This window comes from Onychostruthus taczanowskii, unplaced genomic scaffold, assembly GCF_017590055.1.
Source record: "Onychostruthus taczanowskii isolate IOZ18803 unplaced genomic scaffold, ASM1759005v1 scaffold66, whole genome shotgun sequence".
Classification (NCBI taxonomy): domain Eukaryota; kingdom Metazoa; phylum Chordata; class Aves; order Passeriformes; family Passeridae; genus Onychostruthus; species Onychostruthus taczanowskii.
The window spans coordinates 4,194,697-4,216,436 of NW_024504344.1; the positions used below are offsets into that span (position 1 = coordinate 4,194,697).

General features: G+C 43.1%; 1 protein-coding gene across 1 annotated transcript in view; it reads right to left on the reverse strand.

The window, feature by feature from the left end:
* TSNARE1 (t-SNARE domain containing 1) overlaps positions 1–21,740 on the reverse strand; it is a 453,856-nt gene that overhangs the window by 279,763 nt on the left and 152,353 nt on the right. The window contains exon 7 of the mRNA XM_041420840.1: positions 18,446–18,515. Within this exon, the coding sequence (XP_041276774.1) occupies positions 18,446–18,515 (70 nt within the window). The remainder of the gene's footprint in view (positions 1–18,445; positions 18,516–21,740) is intronic.

A 21,740-nucleotide genomic window follows, 5' to 3' on the forward strand; every position in this document is an offset into this window, starting at 1 on the left:
GTGTGCATCTTCCCCAAGCCCTCAGACATTTATGTATCAAGCAGCACCTATTTAAATACTGAATAAAAAATACAAATAGCTGCATATAAATATCAGACAATCCCCAGGTGAGCAGACACCTGCCTAGAGGTGTGTGCTTGCTCAGCTCTTACAGCTCCAGTCAAGGAACCATCAATAAAACCAGTAATCCGTTGTCACAAGGAACTGAAGTATCCATGAAATCAGCATTTAATTAAGAAAGTCATAACATGTGATTATATTAAATCACAGAACTAGTGAGTTTTTAATGTTGGAAAGGACCTTTAAGATCATTAATCAACCAGCACCACCATCATGTTCACCATTAAACCACACCCTCAAGTGCCACATCCCGTTTTTTGAACACTTCCAAGGATGGCAACTCCACCACTTCCCTGGGCAGCCTTTTCCAATGCTTGACAACCCCTTACATGATGAATTTTTTCCTAATACCCAACCTAAACTTCCCCTGGTTCATCCTGAGGCCATTTCCTCTCATCCTGACATGTCACCTGGGATAAGAATTTGGTGCCCACCTCACCACAACCTCCTTCGTTAATTGTAGGGAGCAGTAAGGTCTCCCCTGAACCTCATTTCCTCCAGGCTAAACACTCCCGGCTCCTTCAGCTGCTCATCATGAGACCAAATCTTTGAGCCAGCAAAACATTAAGAAGAGTGCCCCAGAAAACACAGCGAATTCACAGGCACAATAAATAAGGATGCACAGGATACAAGGCAAGTAAGCCAGAGTGTAAATCTGCTGCTGCATCCACCAACGTGGAAGGAATCGAGCTATAAAAGCCATAGGAAAGGTCACAAAAGAAAGGAGTGATTTTTATTAACCCCATTGATGAGAGAGGGAAGGGCCTGAAAAGAGCAAATATGATGCTTATGGGTACAAACAAAAGGATGGTGTCAGCTTTCCGTGTTTTATCTGACTTCATTATGTACAGCATTCTTTTGAAGCCAATCCTGTTCTTGTTTCACCCAGGAATTATTCCGAGTTTGTGTTTTCTAGGCATCTTTGCAATTTTACAATCATCCTACGCCGTGCCAAGGGTAGTTTAAAATGTCATATGAGGTTCTTTACTCACGTTATTTATTTTTTTTCCTGGTTTCTCTGAACACTGTTTTGTTCCTGCTTAGGCAAACTTTGATTTCAGCTAGAAACTCTATCCCTCCACGAAAACAGAAGGCAATGGGGAAAACAGTGAACCGTTCACACGCTCATCATAAATCTCTCCTCTCTCACAATAAACAGTCCATCACGTTCCAGCTCCCCCTCATGCTGATGATTTTCCCACTCTACAAATGCCAGATTTAATGCCTCCTTCAGCTCCTACTCCCCTCTTTGTGCCCTCATCTGCACCATCATTTACGTAAAAAGGCTGCCTGGATCATCATTTATTAAGCTACCACACTTTCTCCATAGGTCCAACAGCTCCTGCTGATGTTAATAAAACTCTGTACAGAGAAACCTCGCAGAGGGATGTCACACCAGCAACTCTGGAGCCTCTCACAGAATGGCTTGGGTTGGAAGATCATCTAGTTCCAATCCCCCTCCATAAATTCTCCGGTCCAGGTGTTAATCAACATGCAAAAGCAGCAGATTTGGCCATGATCCAGCCAGGAGGGTTCCTGGTGAACTATTCAGAGAATCCTGCATTATACAACAAAGGGAGCAGCTCTTTGCACCAGAGCTTTGTTCTCACAGCTTCTTTATTTTAAGCCTAATCATCATTGAATAATTTCTTATGTTCTAGAAGATAAGAAGTTAGAGCTGAGCAGCAAAAATTTCATATTGATTTTGACCAGTCCCCTCCAAAATCTAGGGAAAAGATCCACTTGAACACAGTCCAAGGCAAAGTCCCCCATGAGCAGCAGACCTGTAAATAATGGAACCACACTCTGTGCAATTACGAGCAATAAATGACTTTTATCCTGGGTAGCTGTCACCTGCCTTGAGGTGGAAGGGAAGGGATGAGAGAGGCAATCCACCAAGGTGCATTTTTTTGGGAACACTGCCCATCTGCACAGGAATAATCTCCTTTTGCTGAGCAGGCACAGAAACTCATGCATAAACCAGATCTTCCCAGCCCTCTCCATGTCGCAGCCCCTGCTGAATGCAGAGAGGGAAGCTGCTGTGGTTTTGTGTGTATTATTTGGATGGATAGATTGGGAAAATTGCTCAGACCAGTCTACGGAAAATGCTCTTTCTCTGAAAAGGAAATCTGGGCAATGGTAATAAAGAGATGCTCTGGATTTCTGATCAGAACCATAATGACAATTAGTATGTATACACTTATTTTAAATTTTTTTTTCTACTACACAGTGACTCTCTGGTCTAGCAGCTGGATTCAGGAATATCTTCACAAGAAAATATAATGTGTTTTGCTTTTAACAGAATATAAGCATCACTGACAAGCACAAACATCCTTTTCTTTCCTCTTTATTCAGCATTTTTCCAGTTGACAAGAGTGAGAAGAGTACTCACTACATACTCATTTCACTTCTAAACAATGGAGAGAAAAAAAAAAAAATGGTCAGCAGTCCTGAATGAGAGAAGAGTCCAATACTAAAATATTCAATATTTAATGAACTTTACATACTAGAAATGGAATAGGACGTGTATAACTGATTAATTATCTCTTCATTAGAATAATGGAATGGTTTGGGTTGAAAGGAACTTTAATGACTGTTTCCTTCCAACCCCCCTGCCATGGGCAGGGAACCTTCCACTAGAGCAGGTTGTACTCTTACATCTGTTACCTCTGTGTTGAAAGCTGGAGCAGGCGGAAACCTTTCAGTGGGAGCAAAAACTGCTGCAGGACCAGGAACTGCAAGTGCTCTGTTCGCCACAAATCTGTGTCCCTGAATGGGGGTTTAGATAAATTAAATTCCCAATCTTTTTTCACCTAATATTTTTTCGTGCCTCAATTTATGTGTCTTTCTAACAGGCACACCAACACACAAGACAATTGTGTGTGTTGTGCAAATAAAAAAAACCCAAAATGATTATTTTATATGGATAACAAGATGTTTTACATATTTATTTAAGAATGTCTGTGTAGTGTACATAGACACACGTATATATGTACACACCTACATAAATAATTTATCTATAATTATGTATCTGGAATAAAAGAAACAAGTAAATGCTAAAATAATTCATGTTGGTTGCACTGCTTGAGCAGAAAGAAAATGAGCCCCAGTGGCTTCATAAAAATTAGGATGAAACATAGCTGACATTTCCTTGGCTGTGACTAATAAGCACTGAACAGCAGAAGTGATGTGTCCTGGAGCACTTCTCCCTCAGGCAGTGGCCAAGGCTCTGAGTGTGACTGGGATTACTGGGTGCCAGCATCACAGCCCATCTCCCAAATTCTCCTGGCTCACCGTGCAAAGTGGGCTCAGACTTGGGAAGAGCTGAGCTCCAAAAGCCCACACCTGCCTATACAGAAGAAATCATGGTGGGAAGTGATGTGTTACTGGAAGTGGGTGGGTTTGGGAATGAATTTTGTCGGGAGTCAGCTAAAGCTGAGATCAGCTCCTGGAATTAGGGTGTCTCATGTGCCACCCCCTCCAGCCCAAAGCCTTGGACACATGAAAATACCCGACAAATATTGTCCTGTATATTTTAGCTTCTCCTTCCTTCCATAGCAATGAGCCATCTGGAATTTCCTACACGGCAGGACAGGGAAAAGCAATCACCCTGAAATGCATCACCTCTATCTAAAGCATCAATCCTTGCTTCTCCAGGGCTGGAAGGATCCGTTCCTTCCTCAGGCTGTGGGCCTGTTACAGGAACTGTGTTGGGTGACACCTGCATTGTCTGCTGCCCAAAAACATTTCCAGTGTCACGACCCCACCTCTTATCCCAAGAGCCCAAACCACAGGGACCAGCTTCCCACCAACCCTGCTGTCCACCCCTTTGTCCAGCATTTTGCTGTGTTAAAACCAGCCAGTAAGCTCAGGGGCTGCACACCCAGCCAACAGCTTCTAGAAGAGCACTTTAAAAGACTTCTTTTTCTTTTTTATTTCCTTATAACCACGTTTTCCATCCCTCATCTTCCTCCCCTAGGTACAGACCCGCTGTGGCACATAAAATGCCAGAGGCAGCCGTGCTCTGCTGTAAAAACAGATGCTTTTTTAATTGTCCATCTCACAGGCATAATTGGTGGAACGAAGAAACACATAAAATAGGCTGCAGCACACGTGTCAAGGGAGGCAGCTTCCCTCAGCTGCTGCGAGAGGGAAAAAATCTCCCTCTCCCAGCCTGAGAATGTAGTAATTTACCGAGATCCACTCAAATTCACTTTTCAGGGCTGTAATTAGCATGTTCTGGCCCTGTAATGCAGCAACCTTTACCCTGTGACCCTGCTGTCTCTTTTTATGGCTTGTTAGCAGTGTGGTCACTCAGGCATAGCCAAGAAAAGCAGATTCATATGGAGCCATGGGACTGCTGCCATCCGTGGGATGGGAGTGCCTGGGTAAAGTGCATTTCCTCACCTACCTAAAACTCACATTTCTTACCCTATTCCAAGCACATCTATGCAGGAGAAAAGGTTATTAAATTTTTTTTTTCACCCTTGTAATTTACTCATCGCAGAAAACCTTTTCTCTTGTCAGCTCAGTCAACTCTAGAATTAACCAGGATGCAAAGAGCCTGCACTCCCAGGTCTGTGTGAAATCATATTCAATAAAGATGATTAACAACCAGAATGCTGGTAAAAAAAAATAAAAAAATAAAAAAAGAAAGTATCATGGCTTCCTTTTATTTAAACTTGGTTTGGTATCTGACTTTGAACTTTTCATAATAGACTGCTCCCCAAATTTGGGATTAATCACTGAGAACCTTAAAAATTCACAAGGATTCTTTCTGCATCTGTAAAATGAAGAAATAAAATTAGGACCTAGATTTTCAGCATTTCTACTGAGGCTTTTAAAATGCCTGTTGCTATAGTACTGTGAAATCTTTTTACAAATGAGTCTGAAATATTACCAGCATTCCAAGAGGTAATTACAAAATTTAAAAAAAAGAAATAAATCACTATTTTTTCTTGTGTCCTTTACAACCTTTAAACCTGGATTTGTAATTGAAGTGCAAACTGACCTTTATAAACTGTACAGCATCACTAAAATACATTATTCTGCAAGGCTTGGGGGAATTTTCCATGCTCAGCAATTCAATAATCTCACTTGCTTTCATTTCTGCTCTCCAGACAACGTGACATAGCTGGATTTTCCTTCTTACTCCAGTGGCAAATCAAGCAGGAGAGACTGAGGAGCTTTATCAATGTTATAATCTAAATCTCCTGTCAACTTGCTGCTGTCACCTGCTTTTCGGTAAATAACTCAGCTGTCTTGCCCATCTTCTCAAACATCTCAGCAGTTAATACCAACCCATATTAAATCCCATTTGCAATCTGCTACCTCAGAAGGCTCAGTGGTCTATATAGAGAAATGATCCATCAGCACCAGCTGAAATAGCTGAGATGATTTTGTCTCTACCCTGGCTGTACAATAACACAACTGCACTCGTGTGCAGTACCATGAACACAGCCAAAATTTCAGGCACAAGGCTTTGCTACAGGGTAATTCACTGAAAGGAAACAAAAAAGTGCACAGAGAACTGCATGTGGGAAAATCACTGCAATCCTGCATTGAACAGGAAGCTCCCAAAGTGGTGATTTCACAAAACTTTCAGTTTTTGGGAGGCCATCCACAGACAATTACTTTAAGAGTGCCCAAAGCCCTGCTCTGCCCCAGTCAGCCCTGCTCTCTGCAGTACAACCCCAGCTTCTCCTGCTGCAGAGGGCTTTGCATTGTCAGGGCTGCAGAATCACAGAATTCTAGTTGGAAAAGATCCCTTAAATAGTCAACTCCAACTCTTAACCCAGCACTGCCAAGCCCACCATTAAACCAAGTTCCCAAGTGCCACATCTGTGTGTCCTTTGCATCCCTATAAGGGATGGGGACCCAGCCACTTCCTTGGGCAGCCTGTTCCAATTCTTGATAATGCACAATATTTTTCCTCATATGCAATCAAAATCTCCCCTGGCACAACTTGAGGCTGATTCCACTTATCCTATGGCTTGCTATTTGGGAGAAGAGATCCCTCACCTGTTTACAACCTCCTGTCAGGGAGCTGTGGAGAAACAAGGTCTGCCCTGAGCCTCCTTTTCTCCAGGCTGAGCCTCTCCAGCTCCCTCAGCTGCTCCAGAGCTTTCCCCAGCTCCTCCCTGGACACATCCCAGCCCCTCAATGTCTTTCTTGTTGTGAAGGGCTCAGAAATAAACCCAGAATTTTTGGTGCGGAAGCTGCATCCGTGCCTCCAACTGCAGTGCAAGGCTCTCATTCTGCTCTCATTCCCTACTTGCCACCAGGAGCAAATTAACCTGAAAAAGTGACACCAATTTAACTCCCCCCATCCCACAGGCAGCATCCTTTGAGTTGATCAAACAGCAACTTGTGCCACCCCTTTTCTTTTACACGTTTTGGTCAGCCCCCTCCATCAGCCTGCTCTGCAACCCTGAGGTCCTGCACAAAGCCCAGAAACACATCTAGGGGGAGAATTTTGACTCAAGGGTGGTACAAGCTTGTAGTTATGATATTTTATTAAAAATCCTTTCCTAGGATTTTTCCCCTCCTGAGGAGTTGGAAACCTCAGGAAAGAAATGTAAACAATAACTATCTGCTGCTGTGGAATGCAACAGGCGCATCTTCAGTTGACCCATGTGGATTGTTTTCAATTGATGACCAATCACAGCCACCTGTGCCAAGGCTGTAAACACAGGATTTTGTTATGCATTCTATTCTATTCTTGTTCTTTGTAGCCTTCTGATCTTTCTTTTCTCTCTCTTCTTTTAGTATAGCTTTAATGTAGTATTTTAGTATAATATATAACATAATAAATCAAGCTTCTGAAATGGAGTCAAGCCTTGTGTCTCCACACATGGGGCGTTCACCTCAACACAAGCTCACCACATCAGCTACATTCTATTTTTGGCCATAGTCAGGATTTTTCAGTTTGCACCTCCTGGGATTCAGCAGCAGAAACAAAAGCTGCTGCTCCATCTCCTGCTGCTGTGTTTGTATTTCTCCCCAGGTTTTTCCTCCAAGAAGCAAGACTGGACTCCAGCCATAATCACCTCCTCTCAAGGCAACAGATTTTTCCATTTTTTGCCCAAAAGGGGGTATATTATAATTTATAACACCCTCCAAAAGTGTGTTAGACAAGACTTTGGCACACAGGGTTAACATTTCCTGCAGTTTAAAGGAAAGAAGAGGAGAAATACAGGTGAAACAAAACACTATCGAATGTTGTAACAAGTTTGCTTTGTCTGCACCTTTCATAGCATCATTGTTGCCATGGGACCAAGTGGCAGAGCACTCATGGCACTCAAAACTCAAAACCACTCAAACTTCATGGAGCTGTTTACTGCTGCAAAGAGCAGGGAATCAAGTGTGCAGTTTGAACCTTCTGCAATTATTTACTGCATCAATACTAAAAAAAATAACTTCAAAAAAAGGTTGAAAATTCTCCCTCAGCTAATGTAATCCCTAAGGATGTACACTGGGGAAGTAAGTTGTTTTTTTTTTTTTTTGTTTTTTTGGTTTTTTTTCCCATTCATTATCTTCAATCTAGAAAGAAAATTCCCATTTTTTGACACTGCAGTCTAGGAAAGAAGCATGACATTACTTGTTCGTTATTCTGCAAGGCTGAATGCATGAAGATCACAGGATGCAAGCAGGGAAGGTCTCCATGTACAAATTGCATCTGTGTTTTGAGAACAAAGAATATAAGCAGACAGCAATATAAAATATCCTGGTAAACACATATAATACCCTCAAGGTTTCAATTATTTCAAAAAACACATCTGCTTGTTGAACAATTGACCTTCAGCTTTGTTATTCAAGAAGATGTTGTGGACCCATGGCTGATCACAATTATTTTCTGGAGTAAATCAGTTAATTCACGTTATACGACAAAAAGCTGTGACATGAGTAACAACCAGTCAATATTGCATTAAAATCCTATCCCTTTCCTTTCCTTTCCTTTCCCTTCCTTTCTCTCTTTTCAGTCCCCTTTCCTCTTTTGTTCTTTTTTTCTGTTTTCACCTGGCACTATCCACTTCTATTTCTCCAAGACATTTTCCCAAAGTTCATCCTGATCTGCCTTACCCATTTTCACTTCAAACAAGGCAGGAAAAGGGGTTTAAACCAAATCCCCTATGAGTTTCTAGCTCTAGTGCAAGGTGTCCCTGCCCAGGGCAGGGAGTTGGAACTGGATGATCTTTAAGGTCCCTTCCCACCCAAGATATTCTGTGGCTGTATGATTTTCCTCTGACCTCACAGTAGTGCTGAACTTGGAAGTGTTATTTGCCAAAAAACATCTCCTTGTTCTGTTTAAGCACGCAATGTCCACACAAATAACATGAAGATCTGCCTAACCCCTGGAGTGCCTCCTGCAGTGGGCAGATGGAGGGATGTCTGCTCCAATGGTTTATTCCTGATGGAGCAGAATGTGAAAGGAGCCATCCACCAAATCAATGCAGAAAAAAATGCAGATATACCATATGACACCATAGTGACTTCCCCAGTGAGCAACAGATTGGCAAATCCCTGTACTCTGCTCTGAGATTGGATTTTCTTTCTTTCTTTCTTTCTTTCTTTCTTTCTTTCTTTCTTTCTTTCCTCCTTCCTTCCTTCCTTCCTTCCTTCCTTCCTTCCTTCCTTCCTTCCCCTTTCCCTTTCCCTTTCTCTTTCATTTCTTTCTCTCTTTCTAGAAAGAGCCCCTGGAAATGCTCAGCCCTAACAAATGCTCACTCCACACGGGAATTCCTAAACAAACTTCACCCCACAAGTCCCTCTGGCCAATCCACATGAACTGCATGGCTCCATTTGGAACTGATGGCATTAAAATCACCATAAACATGCAGTTGTCCTATCCCCGCTCCAAGAGGTGTTTTTGGTTTTTTTTGGTTTTTTTTTTTATTTTGGCCTTAAAAAAATTTACAAAACTTGTACTTAGAGAGCCAGAGGGAAGTCACTCCAGTCAGGATCTCAAGTCATTAGATAAACTTCCTGCCTGTGGATATTTCAACCCAAATATAAAATTATTTTCCTTCTGCAGGCTATGCTAACAGAATGTGATCTAGTCTTGCACTTTCTATAACTCTGCGGGAGGAGAGAGGCAAAATATCTGAAGCTGGTTTGTTTTTCAAGGTGAGGGAGGATGAATTTTCCTCTGTGGACTTGAAACACCAATTTTTAAACTAATCATATCCCACATTTCATTGCTAATACATGAAAATGTCAAAAGATGCAAACTCCAAATTAAAAAGCTACTATTTGTGTAATATTAAGAATGAAAATTTGCATACTTTTTAATGATTAATCTCAGAAAGGCTTCTGAAAAATTAGCAAAACTAGTGTGGTGGCCCAAGAGATGAAAAAAGAATGAACATTTTATTCTATTTATTTCTTCGTCCTTCTGTCACCCACAAAACAAAAAAATAAAAACAACATAGTGTGAAATCAGCTTTTCCCAGATAAACATCTAAGAATAAATTTATGAAAAAACCCCAAACATGACAATATTTTTACACATTGCAATATCCAGCCACACTTCTGGTAGCGTAAAATTTTCATGCTACAAATAGAGTGCTCGCTGGGGGATGCAGTTGGCTTCCAAAATGCAAAATAGAGGAGCATAGAAGATAAGGGGGGATAATGTGAATGTCCCAAAAACTGATAGCTGGATGGTCGTGCAGCCAAGCAAGGATTGTTGGTAATAATGTGCTGTGAGAAAGAAAAGGATGTGGCTGCAGAAGGGGCCATGCAGAGGTCGGGAAGCACTTTTCTGGGAAAAATATCCTGGTTTTGGCTCCTGGAGATAACACAACTCAGCACAGGAATGAGGTTGGGAATGGGGGGATCAAGACCATCCAAGATCCCTGAAGACTCTGACCCATTTCCAGACAGGTCAAGAAGGACAGGCTGTGCATGACAATCAATTTGCATGGAAAGAGAAAATAGCAGGGAAAACTTTTCTATAAATGGTAACCCTGTGAAGCCCGAGCACAGACACACTCCAGGATCATGGATATCCCATCAGCTGGATCAGTGCTGGAGCCAGGATTGGTGATCTCTCTTTCTCCCTCTCTTTATCCCTTTCTCCCTGTGTTTAATCCATCTCTCTCTCTTCCTTTTCACCCCACCCTTTTATACAAACCCAATGCCTTTTGCTTAGACAGGAAGTCAGGGCCTAATTTACCCTGATTTCCATGCTAAATGTACAATTTACTAAAGAATCTTTGTAAGATTTTGTGGATTTTGCTATTCCTTTGGACCATAAGTATTCACAAATCTTGGGTGTTCCCTTCCCCTTAAGGGTGGGAGGCCACAGGAATAAACACTTTTCACCTGGGGCACCAAAGGTGGGAATGGGGTGAGGAGAAGAATTATTTTTCCAGTATCTAGTCACTGGCAGAAGACAAAAAAATACCTCATTGTTTACCCAGATCTGTGCCCCAAATGGCATAAAGACTATGAGACACCACTGCAGATCCTTGGAACAGACGTGCAAGGATGTGGGCTCACTCAGAGGTAACTTCTCCTGCCCCTCACCCCCCTTGGAGACCTCACAGCCCTGGTGTTGAATCAGCTGGACCTAAAGCCAGTGGACAAATCTGCAACCTGGAGATGGAAACAAGGATCTGTGGGAAGGCTTGGGCTCCAAATCAATGCAACTTTCACCAGCATGGACTGTGCTGTTCTTGCCTTGACTCTGCAGAGCTTTGAGAAGGAAAACCAGGGGTCCTGGTGGACAAGAAGCTGTCCATGAGCCAGCAATGCCCTTGTGGCCAGAAAGGGATCCTGGGGTGTATTGGGAAGAGCACGGCCAGCAGATGGAGGGAGGTGATCCTGCCCCTCTGCTCAGTCCTGTGAGGAACATCTGGAGTGCCCTGCCCAGTTCTGGGCTCCTCAGGACATGAGGGACATGGAGCTCCTGGAGTGGGTCCAGTGCAGGGCCACGAAAATAATTAAGGGACTGGAGCATCTTTCTTACAAGGGAAGGCTGAGGGAGCTGGGGCTGTTCAGCCTCAAGAAAAGGCAATTGGAAAGGAGATCTCATCAGGTTCCGTCAGTGTCTGCAGTGAGGTGCCAGAGGGTGGACCAGCTCTGCTTTGGGGAACCCAGCAATGGGACAAGAGGAACAGGCAGGAATTGATGCCCAGGAAGTTCCACCTGAACGTGAAGAAGAACAGCACAGATCACTGTGATGCCTTCCAGCCTCACTCAGGCTGTGAATTTCTGTAATTCTCTGACCCACCCTTGCACTGAGGAGAGGACAGAAACCATAAGCTGAGACATGAAAGCATAAAAAAAATTACATAAACAGCAGCAGCAGTAAGAGACCTTCAAGAGATTGTTGGTTATCCCCCAGGTGCCACCATTCCTTGTCATCTCCTGGAGGATCATCCCTTGCCACAAAAAAAATCACTGCTCCATTACTAAAGGGTTTAAAATTCCCAGGCTGCATCCACAGCCCATCTTGATGTGGGAAGACACTTTTGCTTTGACCAAGGTTTCTGGCCACCTCAGAACTCCGGCAAGGACAATTTTGGGAGAAAAACACTGAAAAGCAAAAATTTGGTGACAGATTGATTTGTAGTGGCCATTAGAAACTGCTCGAGCATGTGAAGGGATACTCCAAGGACCTCTCTAAGCAGGGCAGGCAGTTCAAAAGTGTATGAATTTATCATCATTGGAGGATTCTGCAGTTCATCACCAGCTTTTGTAATTTATCACAGGGATGTCACATATCTGGAGCTCTGGGATTCTTAAGGGTGAGATCTGTCACATAAATACAGCTATTAAGGCAGCGAGTGTATTATACAGTTAAATGCAAATGTTGCAGTCTGGCAACCCATTTTTACTGCCAAAACCTAGAAGGTTTTTCCTGTCAGAAATTGATGCCAGGAGCGATAAATGGGGGATAGATAAAGTTAATCCGACTGCTTTGAGTTGAACAGGGAAGGTATTACTTTGAAGGGTTTAACATATTAACAGACTCAAAACGACATTTCAAAATATTTATGGAAATCTTTTTTTTTTTTAAAGCTTCTACAAGCAGTATAACAAAACCATATAAAACATTATTAAATTCTACCCTTAATTAAACATGCTGACACTTAAAAGCTTCTGTCTGATTTACTTTAACAAATCTTCTTTCTGTAAATTATGACTTTAAAACATCATTCTGCTCTAAATGGATCTGAATTCCAGAGGAATTAAAATCCTTTTTACAGATGCTTTAAAAAAATAATAAATTTAAGCTATACCTCCAACTTATCAATCATAATGGTGAAACGAGACAAGAAGAAGGAAACAATACACATAAATGATAAAACTAACTGAGGAAAAAAAGCCTTTACTGTTTCATGTCAATTCAGAAAAGCTGATGGGCATGGGTCCATCCACCTCTGCAGCAGGTTGGCTTCAAGCCATGAGGAGAATTATTCAGCCTCCCTGAGCACCCAGAGGAACAGGGGAATGTCCAACGGTCCCTTTGGTCTAGCTAAGCTACAAATGATCCCACAGCTCTCCCCCAAAAATCCAAGGGTTATTACATTTATTAGTGTAATATGAGTTAGGAGGGAACAAACTGAGTCACCTCAATCATTCACCCTGAAGGTGAAATACCAGTGCCAGCTCCCTCCTTTGAATCAGGGAGTGTCACTTGAGATGTCCCACTGTGCCACCACACCTAAAGCTGCCATTTCAGAAGGGAAAGAGCAGCAAGTCTTGTGCCTGCCCTGGAGAACCTCAACAGCTCCAAGAGTCACCAATCACATCCTGGGCTGCATCATAAGAAAGTGGGGCCAGAAGGTCAAGGGAGGGATTGCCCCCTCTGCTATGACCTCGTGAGACCCCACCTGCAGTGCTGTGTCCAGCTCTGGAGTCTCCAACATCAGGAGGATGTGGAGCTGCTGCAGTGAGCCCAGAGAAGACCACAAAGACGCTCTGAGGGTTGGAGCTCCTCTGCTCTGGAACCAGGTTGGGAGAGCTGGGGGTGTTCACCAGGAAAAGGGAAGGCTCCAGGGAGAGCTCAGAGCCCCTTCCAGAGCCTGAAGGGGCTCCAGGAGAGCTGGAGAGGGACTTGGGACAAGGGATGGAGTGACACAACAAGGGGGAATAACTTTGAAGTGAGAAGGGCAAGTTTAAGTTGAACATTGGGAAGAAATCCTTGGCTGTGAAGGTGCTGAGAACCCTGGCACAGGTTTCCCAGGGAAGCTGTGGCTGCCCCATCCCTGGAAGTGTCCAAGGCCAGGCTGGATAAGACTTTGAGCAACCTGATCTAGTGGAAGGTGTCTCTGTCCATGAAAGGAGAGTGCTGGAACTACACAGCCTTCAAGGTCCCTTCCAACCCAAACCATTCCACGATTCTCTGACCTTGCCAGGATGAGCTGAAGCTTGACAGAGCCCAGAGGCCAAGAAAATGTCGGCAACCACCTTTATGCTCTTATCCATAAGAAGATGCAACAACCTGTGCCAAGCAAGACTCACAGATGAGTCCAATCTGTCACAAACTTACTGATTCTATCCTGAATGTCAGCATGTGTCAAAAATGCTTCTACAAATCCAGCAAAGCACCTCAGACTGTGCCTGAGAGCCCTGAAGAGCTCATGGCTTCACTCTTGGAAAGGGATGCCTCTCTTCCCAAAAGCACCCAAAACTGACCATACTTCACCCCAAACTGACAATTCTTCACCCTAGGCTTCCATCAGTTTTAAGGTGGCAAAATAAACAGATGAATTGATTTTACTGCTCCCGAAAAAATCTGCTGGTAATGACGTAAATTTCCTGGGGAAGGGTGAGGAAGATGGAATTCCCTTCAATCCCAGTAAAGAATATAGCAATCTATATATGCATGCCCAAGGAAAAGAGGTGCTCAGTGAAGTTAGTATTTTACCAAAAAACAGGTAAGGACAACAACGCAAAAGCTGCGCTTTCAGTCTCTTCCAGGAGTGTTGAGCTGTCTCACCCTGAAGCAGTTCAGTTCTCAAACTCATCTTCCCCACTTGGAAAATGCTTTGGAACTCCTTTGTGGCCATAGGAATTCTCTGCCTTGCACCATCTTAACCAAGATTTTGTATCAGTTCAATCAGAAAAGGAGGTTTGTTCTCTCACACTGTACAGATGTAGAGCTGAGCCCTCTCTCAGGTTCAAGAAGAAATCCTACATATTTCAGTGATGTGCACCTTTAAAAAAAATTGTCGGTGGGAAAAGTGAGGTGAAAGGTAATAGTATTTTTTTTTTTTTTCTCAAATCAGGAGAAATCAACACTTCTTTTAGTGACTCTCATCAGTGCTAAAATCTCATCAGTGCTAAAAGCCCCAAAAATATCCTTCTTATAACTCCTCCTTAAACAGGCAAATTCTTCTGCTAGTGATTAGTGAAGGATGCAAAAATACTTCACGGAGTGAAGACTCATGGGCTACATCCCAGACACACCTGAAAGAGGTAAAAAACTGTGATTGTGACTCAATGCTCTTATTCCTCTTGACCTTGCAGTGACACAAGACCAAATGTCCAATAAGGTGACAAAGTCCTCTCTGACGTGAGCAGTGCAGAAGCCTGGTTTGGAAAGCCTGGATCACTTCTGCAGCCACCCAGCCTCCAAGAAAAGGACATCAAGGACCTTTCACTGCCACTTCAAGCTCAGTTTGATGGCTTCCAGGTAGTCAGCAAATGCCTCTTGAAGCCTGCATGGCCACTTTGCTTTTCTTGAGATCACAATAAGACAGAGTCAGGTTGTCTGAAAATGAAAGACTTTTAATTTTTTTTTTTTTCTTCTTCTTCTAACACATCTCTCAGAGAGCATTGTCCAGGTTACAGGGAGGCTTTCATTTCCAGCCACTTTGTGGAAAATGTTGGGAGACCAAAGAGCTGCACCACTCAAAAGAAAGGAGACTGGTTTTCACTGTCTCTTGGAGACGGTGCTCTACCTGGGTGTTTTATTTAGTTTGCCTAAATTAAAAACTCATTACTTTCAGTGCCTAATGTTGGAGAACCCCTTCAGCCCACACACTCTGGCTAAGGAGGCAGATAAATGCCTTGGAAGCCTGGATTATTAAACCAAAGGTCAGAGAGGAAACAAATCAGTCGATTTTTCCTGCATCACTGGAGAAAGCCTCAGCTTTGCCTCCTGGCCTTAGCTCCTCGTCCCAGCTCCATGCACCTTTTTTCCCTTTGGTCCCACTCCCTTCCCAACTAATCCAGAGTCAGTTGCATTCAGCCAAGAGCTTTGTATGGGCATTTACATTTCACTTGCCAGCACATCCAGCTCCAAGCATGCAGCCCACAAATATTTGTGCTGGCTCTGGGAAGAGCTTCAACCAGGATTATTCACTTTGGGTCTGATATATATCCTGCTCACAGCAGCAGCCAAGTGTGTCTCACTGACTAGAGCTGGCACTCCGTGTGGGATGAACTCTCCCAAATTTACTTGCCACAGATACAATCCTTATCCTGAAAGACTCAGCTCTCAAAAGCAGAGACACCATTTCACAAAGGGAATAGACCAATTTGACAGTAAGAATCCTGCCCTCATCTGATGTCTTTGTGAGTCCTGTGCTTAACAGGCAGAAAGTCTGCCTGAATTTCGCACAGAAACAGGTAACTTTGGGGTTTTTTTTCTGTTTTATCAGGACCCTGCAGCTAGGTAAGCAAAAACTTCTGCAGTTTACAGTCCAAAGTAGCTGAATGTCCTCTGTGGCAGAACAATCCACCATTAATCCCTATTCCCAAACACTCTGCCTTCCCTCATCTGCCTAATTTTAGGCAGCCTCATTTTAGGCAGAGTGACAGCCACTTAACAAGGAAGCAGAAATTGTGGCAATTTTACTACTTAGATACTCAAAACCATGATCATTTTCCTAACAGCCAGGGCCATAAACCTGCCAAATGTTCCCTCACTGCTCCCATCTTCGAAGCCAGAGGGTGTTCAAGGAGAGACATGCATCAGCCTCTGAAGGAGGGGGTCAAGTGGCAGAGGAGGAAGATTAAGCCATGATTTGCAGCCGTGGAAGCAGAAAGCACTGCCCCAAAGGTCTCACCTGAAGAGCTGACCCTCCTGAGCAGAGATCTATGCAGCCCTGCCAGCTCTAGTGATTCATGGCACGCTGCTTTTTGCTGGTGCAGCTCTCAGGAGAGACAAGCAGAAGTTCTTGTAGAGCACACGAGGTTGTTTGCCTGGCGATGAGAAAGGGGGGCGGTGGAAGGACACGTCAGTGTTAGGGCAGGATGACAGACAGGGAGGATTGAAGGGAAGGGAGCTGCTGGTCCACCTCAGCAAAGCACCCTGGTACTTCTCTGTATGGAGATACAAGAAGCCAAATGGGAGAAATGGGAGAGCCATTGGACCATGGGGAGAGGGGATGAACCAGGAGACAGCTGGAGGAATTCTGGGGCTGATGACAGGGGTAGGGAAGCACGGTTAAAATTCTAAAAACATGATTTAACTATCTGGACAATTAACAATAATTCCGAGATCAAAAAGTAATTAGTGCAATTAGTGCCTTATGCATCTATTTATGTAACTGCTCAGGAAAGAGGAAAATTATCTAGCCATGTTTCTGGAGTGTTCTGAAGAGTCAAGGAATTGATTCTTTAATTAAATTTTTTTTAAAAAGAATAATTTAGGAGAGCAAACACAATATCTGCATGACACAGAGTCTTTTCTGGGTTAAGGATCTCCAGCAGTTATTAAGGTGCTTCATGCTGCAAATAGTTTTGCACATGTAAACATCTTTCCTGACTACATCGATGTCCACAGGCTGACTTTTTACTCTTACATCCTCTCCAATCTCCTAAATTTACTTTCAAATCTTCTGACTATTACTATTTTTAATCCTCTGGTTTGCAAAACAGGGTATCTGTGAATTAGGGCAGATCTGATGCCCTGATGAAAGAAATGGATTGGAGAGGAAAGGAGAGACATTGCAAACAGGTCTGAGAGTTTATATTGCATAAAGAAGGTCAGCCAAGTCCATCAGGCAAATAAAGAAATAAACCCAAAATTCTCATCTTTCTTCACAGCCAAATCTCAGCAGGAACAATAGTCACACACATTAAATCAGAGACATACCCTAAACAGTTGATTTTTGCCTGCAAGGTGCTTGAAGGGAGGCACCTTTAATAAATTGTGCTACATTTGGAGAAGTCATTTGAATTCTGTAATTAGTAGACATACAAGGAGAGCTAACTGTGCGTGTTTGTATGTACACAGTTCTGGAAGAGGGAGTTTAATGAACTGTGTCTCCTGCAACTGCAAATCAAGTTTCATTTTGTCAGTGCTGCACCACGTGATGCTGTGATGCAGCTTCCAACACCACAACATGCTTTTCCTCCTGTAAAATATCCTCTCCCTCTTTTATTTTTTCACAGAATCATGGAATGGTTTGGGTTGGAAGGGTCACTTAAAGATCACTTGGTTCCAATTCCCTTGCCATGGCCATTTTCCACTGTCCCAGGTTGCTCCAAGCCCCATCCAACCTGGCTTTGGACACTTCCAGGGATGGGGCAGCCACAGCTTCTCTGGGAAATCTATGCCAGGAGCTCACTACCCTTATAGGGAAGAATTTCTTCCTAATATCCAGTCTGCATCTACTTTCTTTCAGTTTGAAGCCATTCTCCCTTGTCCTGTCACTACATGCCTCAGCCACAAGTCTCTTTTTTCTCTTTCCTCTTGGGTCTATGGATCTTGGCCGAGTAGAACTGGGGGATAAAAGAAAATTAACAAGAAAAAGCTACAGAAACATCTGTTTTGGTTTAACTCCAGCCAGCAGCTGACCTCCCACAGCTGCTCATTCACTCCTTTGCTGGTGGGTAGGGTGAGAAGCAGGAAGGGCCTTGCCTCTGTGTAAGAACTGCTCAGCAGTGAATAAAATATCCCTGGATTATCAACACTGTTTTCATTACAAATCTAAAACACAGCCTCACACTGGCTACTGTGAAGAAAATTATCTCAATCCCAGCCAAAACCAGCACAGTTTCCTACTCCATCTTCACTTTAAAAATAAATAACCACCACCCCCAACATCAAAAAAATAACAAACAAGAGAAAAATAACACATCCAAGAGCCACAGAATGCCCTCTTTCACCGTGGGTCATCTTTTCTGTGTTATCTCCACACCATTCTCTGCCACCTGAAACCAGCACAAGCAAAGCTTTATACGATCAATACACATCCTAGCACCATTAATCACCAACACAAATGGAAAAAAACGAAGTAATCCTGACAAAAAGGTGTCCAGCTATAATAAAAGGATGGAAGAAAGGGTGAGGAGAGATGAGGGGGAAAAAATGAAAAGGCTGGGACAAAGAAAGATCTGCAACAATTTAAAATAAACTCACAGTCCATCCTGCAGCTCTTGAGTATCGTTTGAGGTCCCCAGGGATCGAAGACTTCTTTCCAGAGAGGTCACTGTCAACAGCAGAGAAAGAAAAGATAAAGAAGCAGCACACAATAATTATTTTTCTTTGCTGGAAGCACAGTGTTCTAAAGAATAAATTGGAAGTTTTCACTAATAACCATTTGCTGCTGTAGAAGGACACCACTGACCCTGCAGAGATCTCATGAATACTATAATTCCCTCTTTCCCTCTCCACAATCCTAACAAATCAATTTCCCTTGGAATCCACATGCTGTTCAGTTCAAACACAAAATTTCGCATCTACTAAAAATACTTTTGGGCCCATCAACCCTTTGGAACAAAGTAGAGTGTGGTCCTTGGAGAATGGACAGCAAGCCAAGGTAAAGAAAGGACTTGTGTGGACACTGAATTTGTAAGAACAAGTTAATGTCATGTGTGCAATTCCAGAACAAAACCGGCAGCTACAGCCTCCATGAACCTTTCTAGCCTGACCTGTGAAAATAAGGACAATTCAAAGTGACTTTTACTGCCACTGCTTTGGAGAAGACTGGAGTGGAAAGCAGTTTTGATACTGAACAAAACACTTCAAGACTTCACACTCAAGCCATTTTACACTGAGGCAAACCCAGGAGCTGTCAGATTTATTCAGCATTTTGGAAAACCTACAAAAAGGTGAAAAGAATATCAGACATCTATGTGAGAGGTAAGGAAAGCATTCATCATTTAGATGAGAAAGTGACCTGCAATTAAGTTATTATCCAATAATTTTACCTAATATTCCAATTCAAACACAGTATTTAGACAACTAAATAAATATCAGTTGTCCCAAAAGGACAAGATATGCACTCTGGAGGAGCCAAAGACTGCCATTTGATATAGCTCTTATGTGGAAAACAGCAAGACTAAGACTCCGACATGACTTTCCTAAATCTCAGGAAAGCCAAAAGAACCCTGGGCTGCATCAAAAGAGGAGTGGCCAGAAGCTCAGTGGAGGTGATTCTCCCCCTCTGCTCTCCTCCCATGAGACCCCACCTGGACTGCATGCAGCTCTGGGGCCCCTATCCAGGGGAAGAAAATCCAGGTGGCCATGGAGATGATCACAGGGCTGGAGCACCTCTGCTCTGAAGCCAGCCTGGGACAGCTGGGATTAATCAGCCTGGAGAAAGAAGGCTCCAGAGAGAACTTAGAGCATCTTCCAGTGTCTAAAGGGGCTCCAAGAGAGCTGGAGAGGAACTCTGGACAAGGGCATGAAGTGATAGGACAAGAGGGAGAGGATTTACAGGTTCAGATTGGATATTAGGAAGAAATTCGTCCCTGTGAGGGTGGCACAAGTTTTCCAGAGCAGCTGTGGCTGCCCCATTCCTAGAAGTGTCCAAGACGAGGTTGGATGGGGATTGGAGCAACCTGACCTAGTGGAAGGAGTCCCTGTACATGGCAGGGGGCTGGAACCAAGTGATCTTTAAGGTCCTTTCCAACCCAAACCATTCTACGAATCTATAATTAAATCTGAGCTACTGTGGGCTAAATCTAACTGGCTTTGACCACGAATTAATTTATCAAAATCTCTGCAGCTCCTGTGCTGGATGTGGAAAATCTCTCGCAATGTATCAGTTCTGGTCATGTGAGCAGTAATTTGACCAGAGGAGCAAAACATCAAGCTCTGCTGGAGGGATGTGTGAAGCCATTCTTAAAACAGGAACCTTATTTTAAAGTCTTGTTCTTTTTGTTATTAAAAGGCATGCCCTAGCCCTCCAGAATGAGGCACATTCATGAGGCATCAGCGACGTTGGAGCTGCACTGATTCACTACACAGAGAGCTTGGCCCCCAGTTGCCTGTGCCATTGCAAGCCTTAAATCAATGGGGGATAAGAAACCATCCTGAGATGGCAATGGAGACTCCATCACACCCAAGGGATACAAGAAAATCCTTTGTTCAGCCTTTGAGATCGAGGTAATGGGACTGCACGTGGCATCAACCAGTTATGGGCAGCCATGAATGAGTGAGGAGCAGGAATTAGAGAGGCAAGAGACCCATTGGAGAGTTCAGGTTGTCCATCTGGCCAGCACAGGCCTGATTCCTCCAGTATATCCTCCACGGGTCAGACAAGATGTACCAGAGCAACTCCATTTAAGAGTGTTATTTATTGCACTTATTTATAAGCTACTTACTAAGAGGCAGCTAAAAGCTGCACATGAAAAAAAAAAATGCAAGGTCTTGATAAAAGTATAGATAAAGAAGAAAAAAAAGAAAAGAAGCCATAAATAAGACAAATTCAGGCTCCTTTTTGAGCTCCTTTTTGTGTCCTGGTAGGAAAATCAACTAAATTTAAAAACCCAAAACATGAAAGTTGCAAAAGTCAAGGCACTATGTGACAATCTGGTCTATTGGAAGGTGTCCCTGCCCATGGCAGGGAGCTGGAACAAGATGACCTTTAAGGTCCCTTCCAGCCCAAACCATTCTTTGACTCTACGATTCTATGAACCTTCATTATTTTCATCACAGACAGCCCAAAAAGATTAAGAGAAAGAAAGCAGGTGCAAAGATTAGGAAAAATCTTCCTCTACCCTTTCATGCTTCTATAATGGATGGCATTAAAACAAGTCTATAAGCTCACGACCTGGCAGAAGAGTGATCCAGTAGCATATAAAAAGAACCAGCTGTCCTAGCTAAAATTTTTATTCAACAAATGAGGAAGATTTCCATTTTCATGGCAGAAAAAGGGAGCAGGAAGCATTTATAGGTGAGAATAATCACAATCAACTCAGAGCTATAAAATCCCCCTTGGTCAGGAAGCAAGTCCTGAAGTGCCCAAGAAGAATTTAAATCACCCCAAAGGCTCAGAGTTCTGTAAAAAGAATAAGGACAGCAAAGAGGGACAAAGCACAGAGTGTTTATTACTTCTGCAGTGTTACTCAATAAAATTCAATGGTGCTTTAAAATCCTGGTACAATGTTGACTCCTTGTTTCATTAAAAATACTCATTCCCCAAAGACATAAAAGGTATTGCGGAGATTGCCCTCAACCTGGGATTTTTAGAATCTAAACAACAAAATCATAACATGGCCAACTCCTGACAGCTTGAACAGCCTGGCCAGGGAAGGGGTGAAGTGACAATTCCTGAGAGTTCAAAAATAAACCAAGGCACTTCCCCAGGTTTACTGGCCTTGGTACATTCAGCCAAAGCTTGGACTTGGATATTTTGGAGGTCTTTTCCAACCTTAATGATTGTATGACCCCATGATTCTATCATCTTCAGCACCCCAAAAGAGACAAG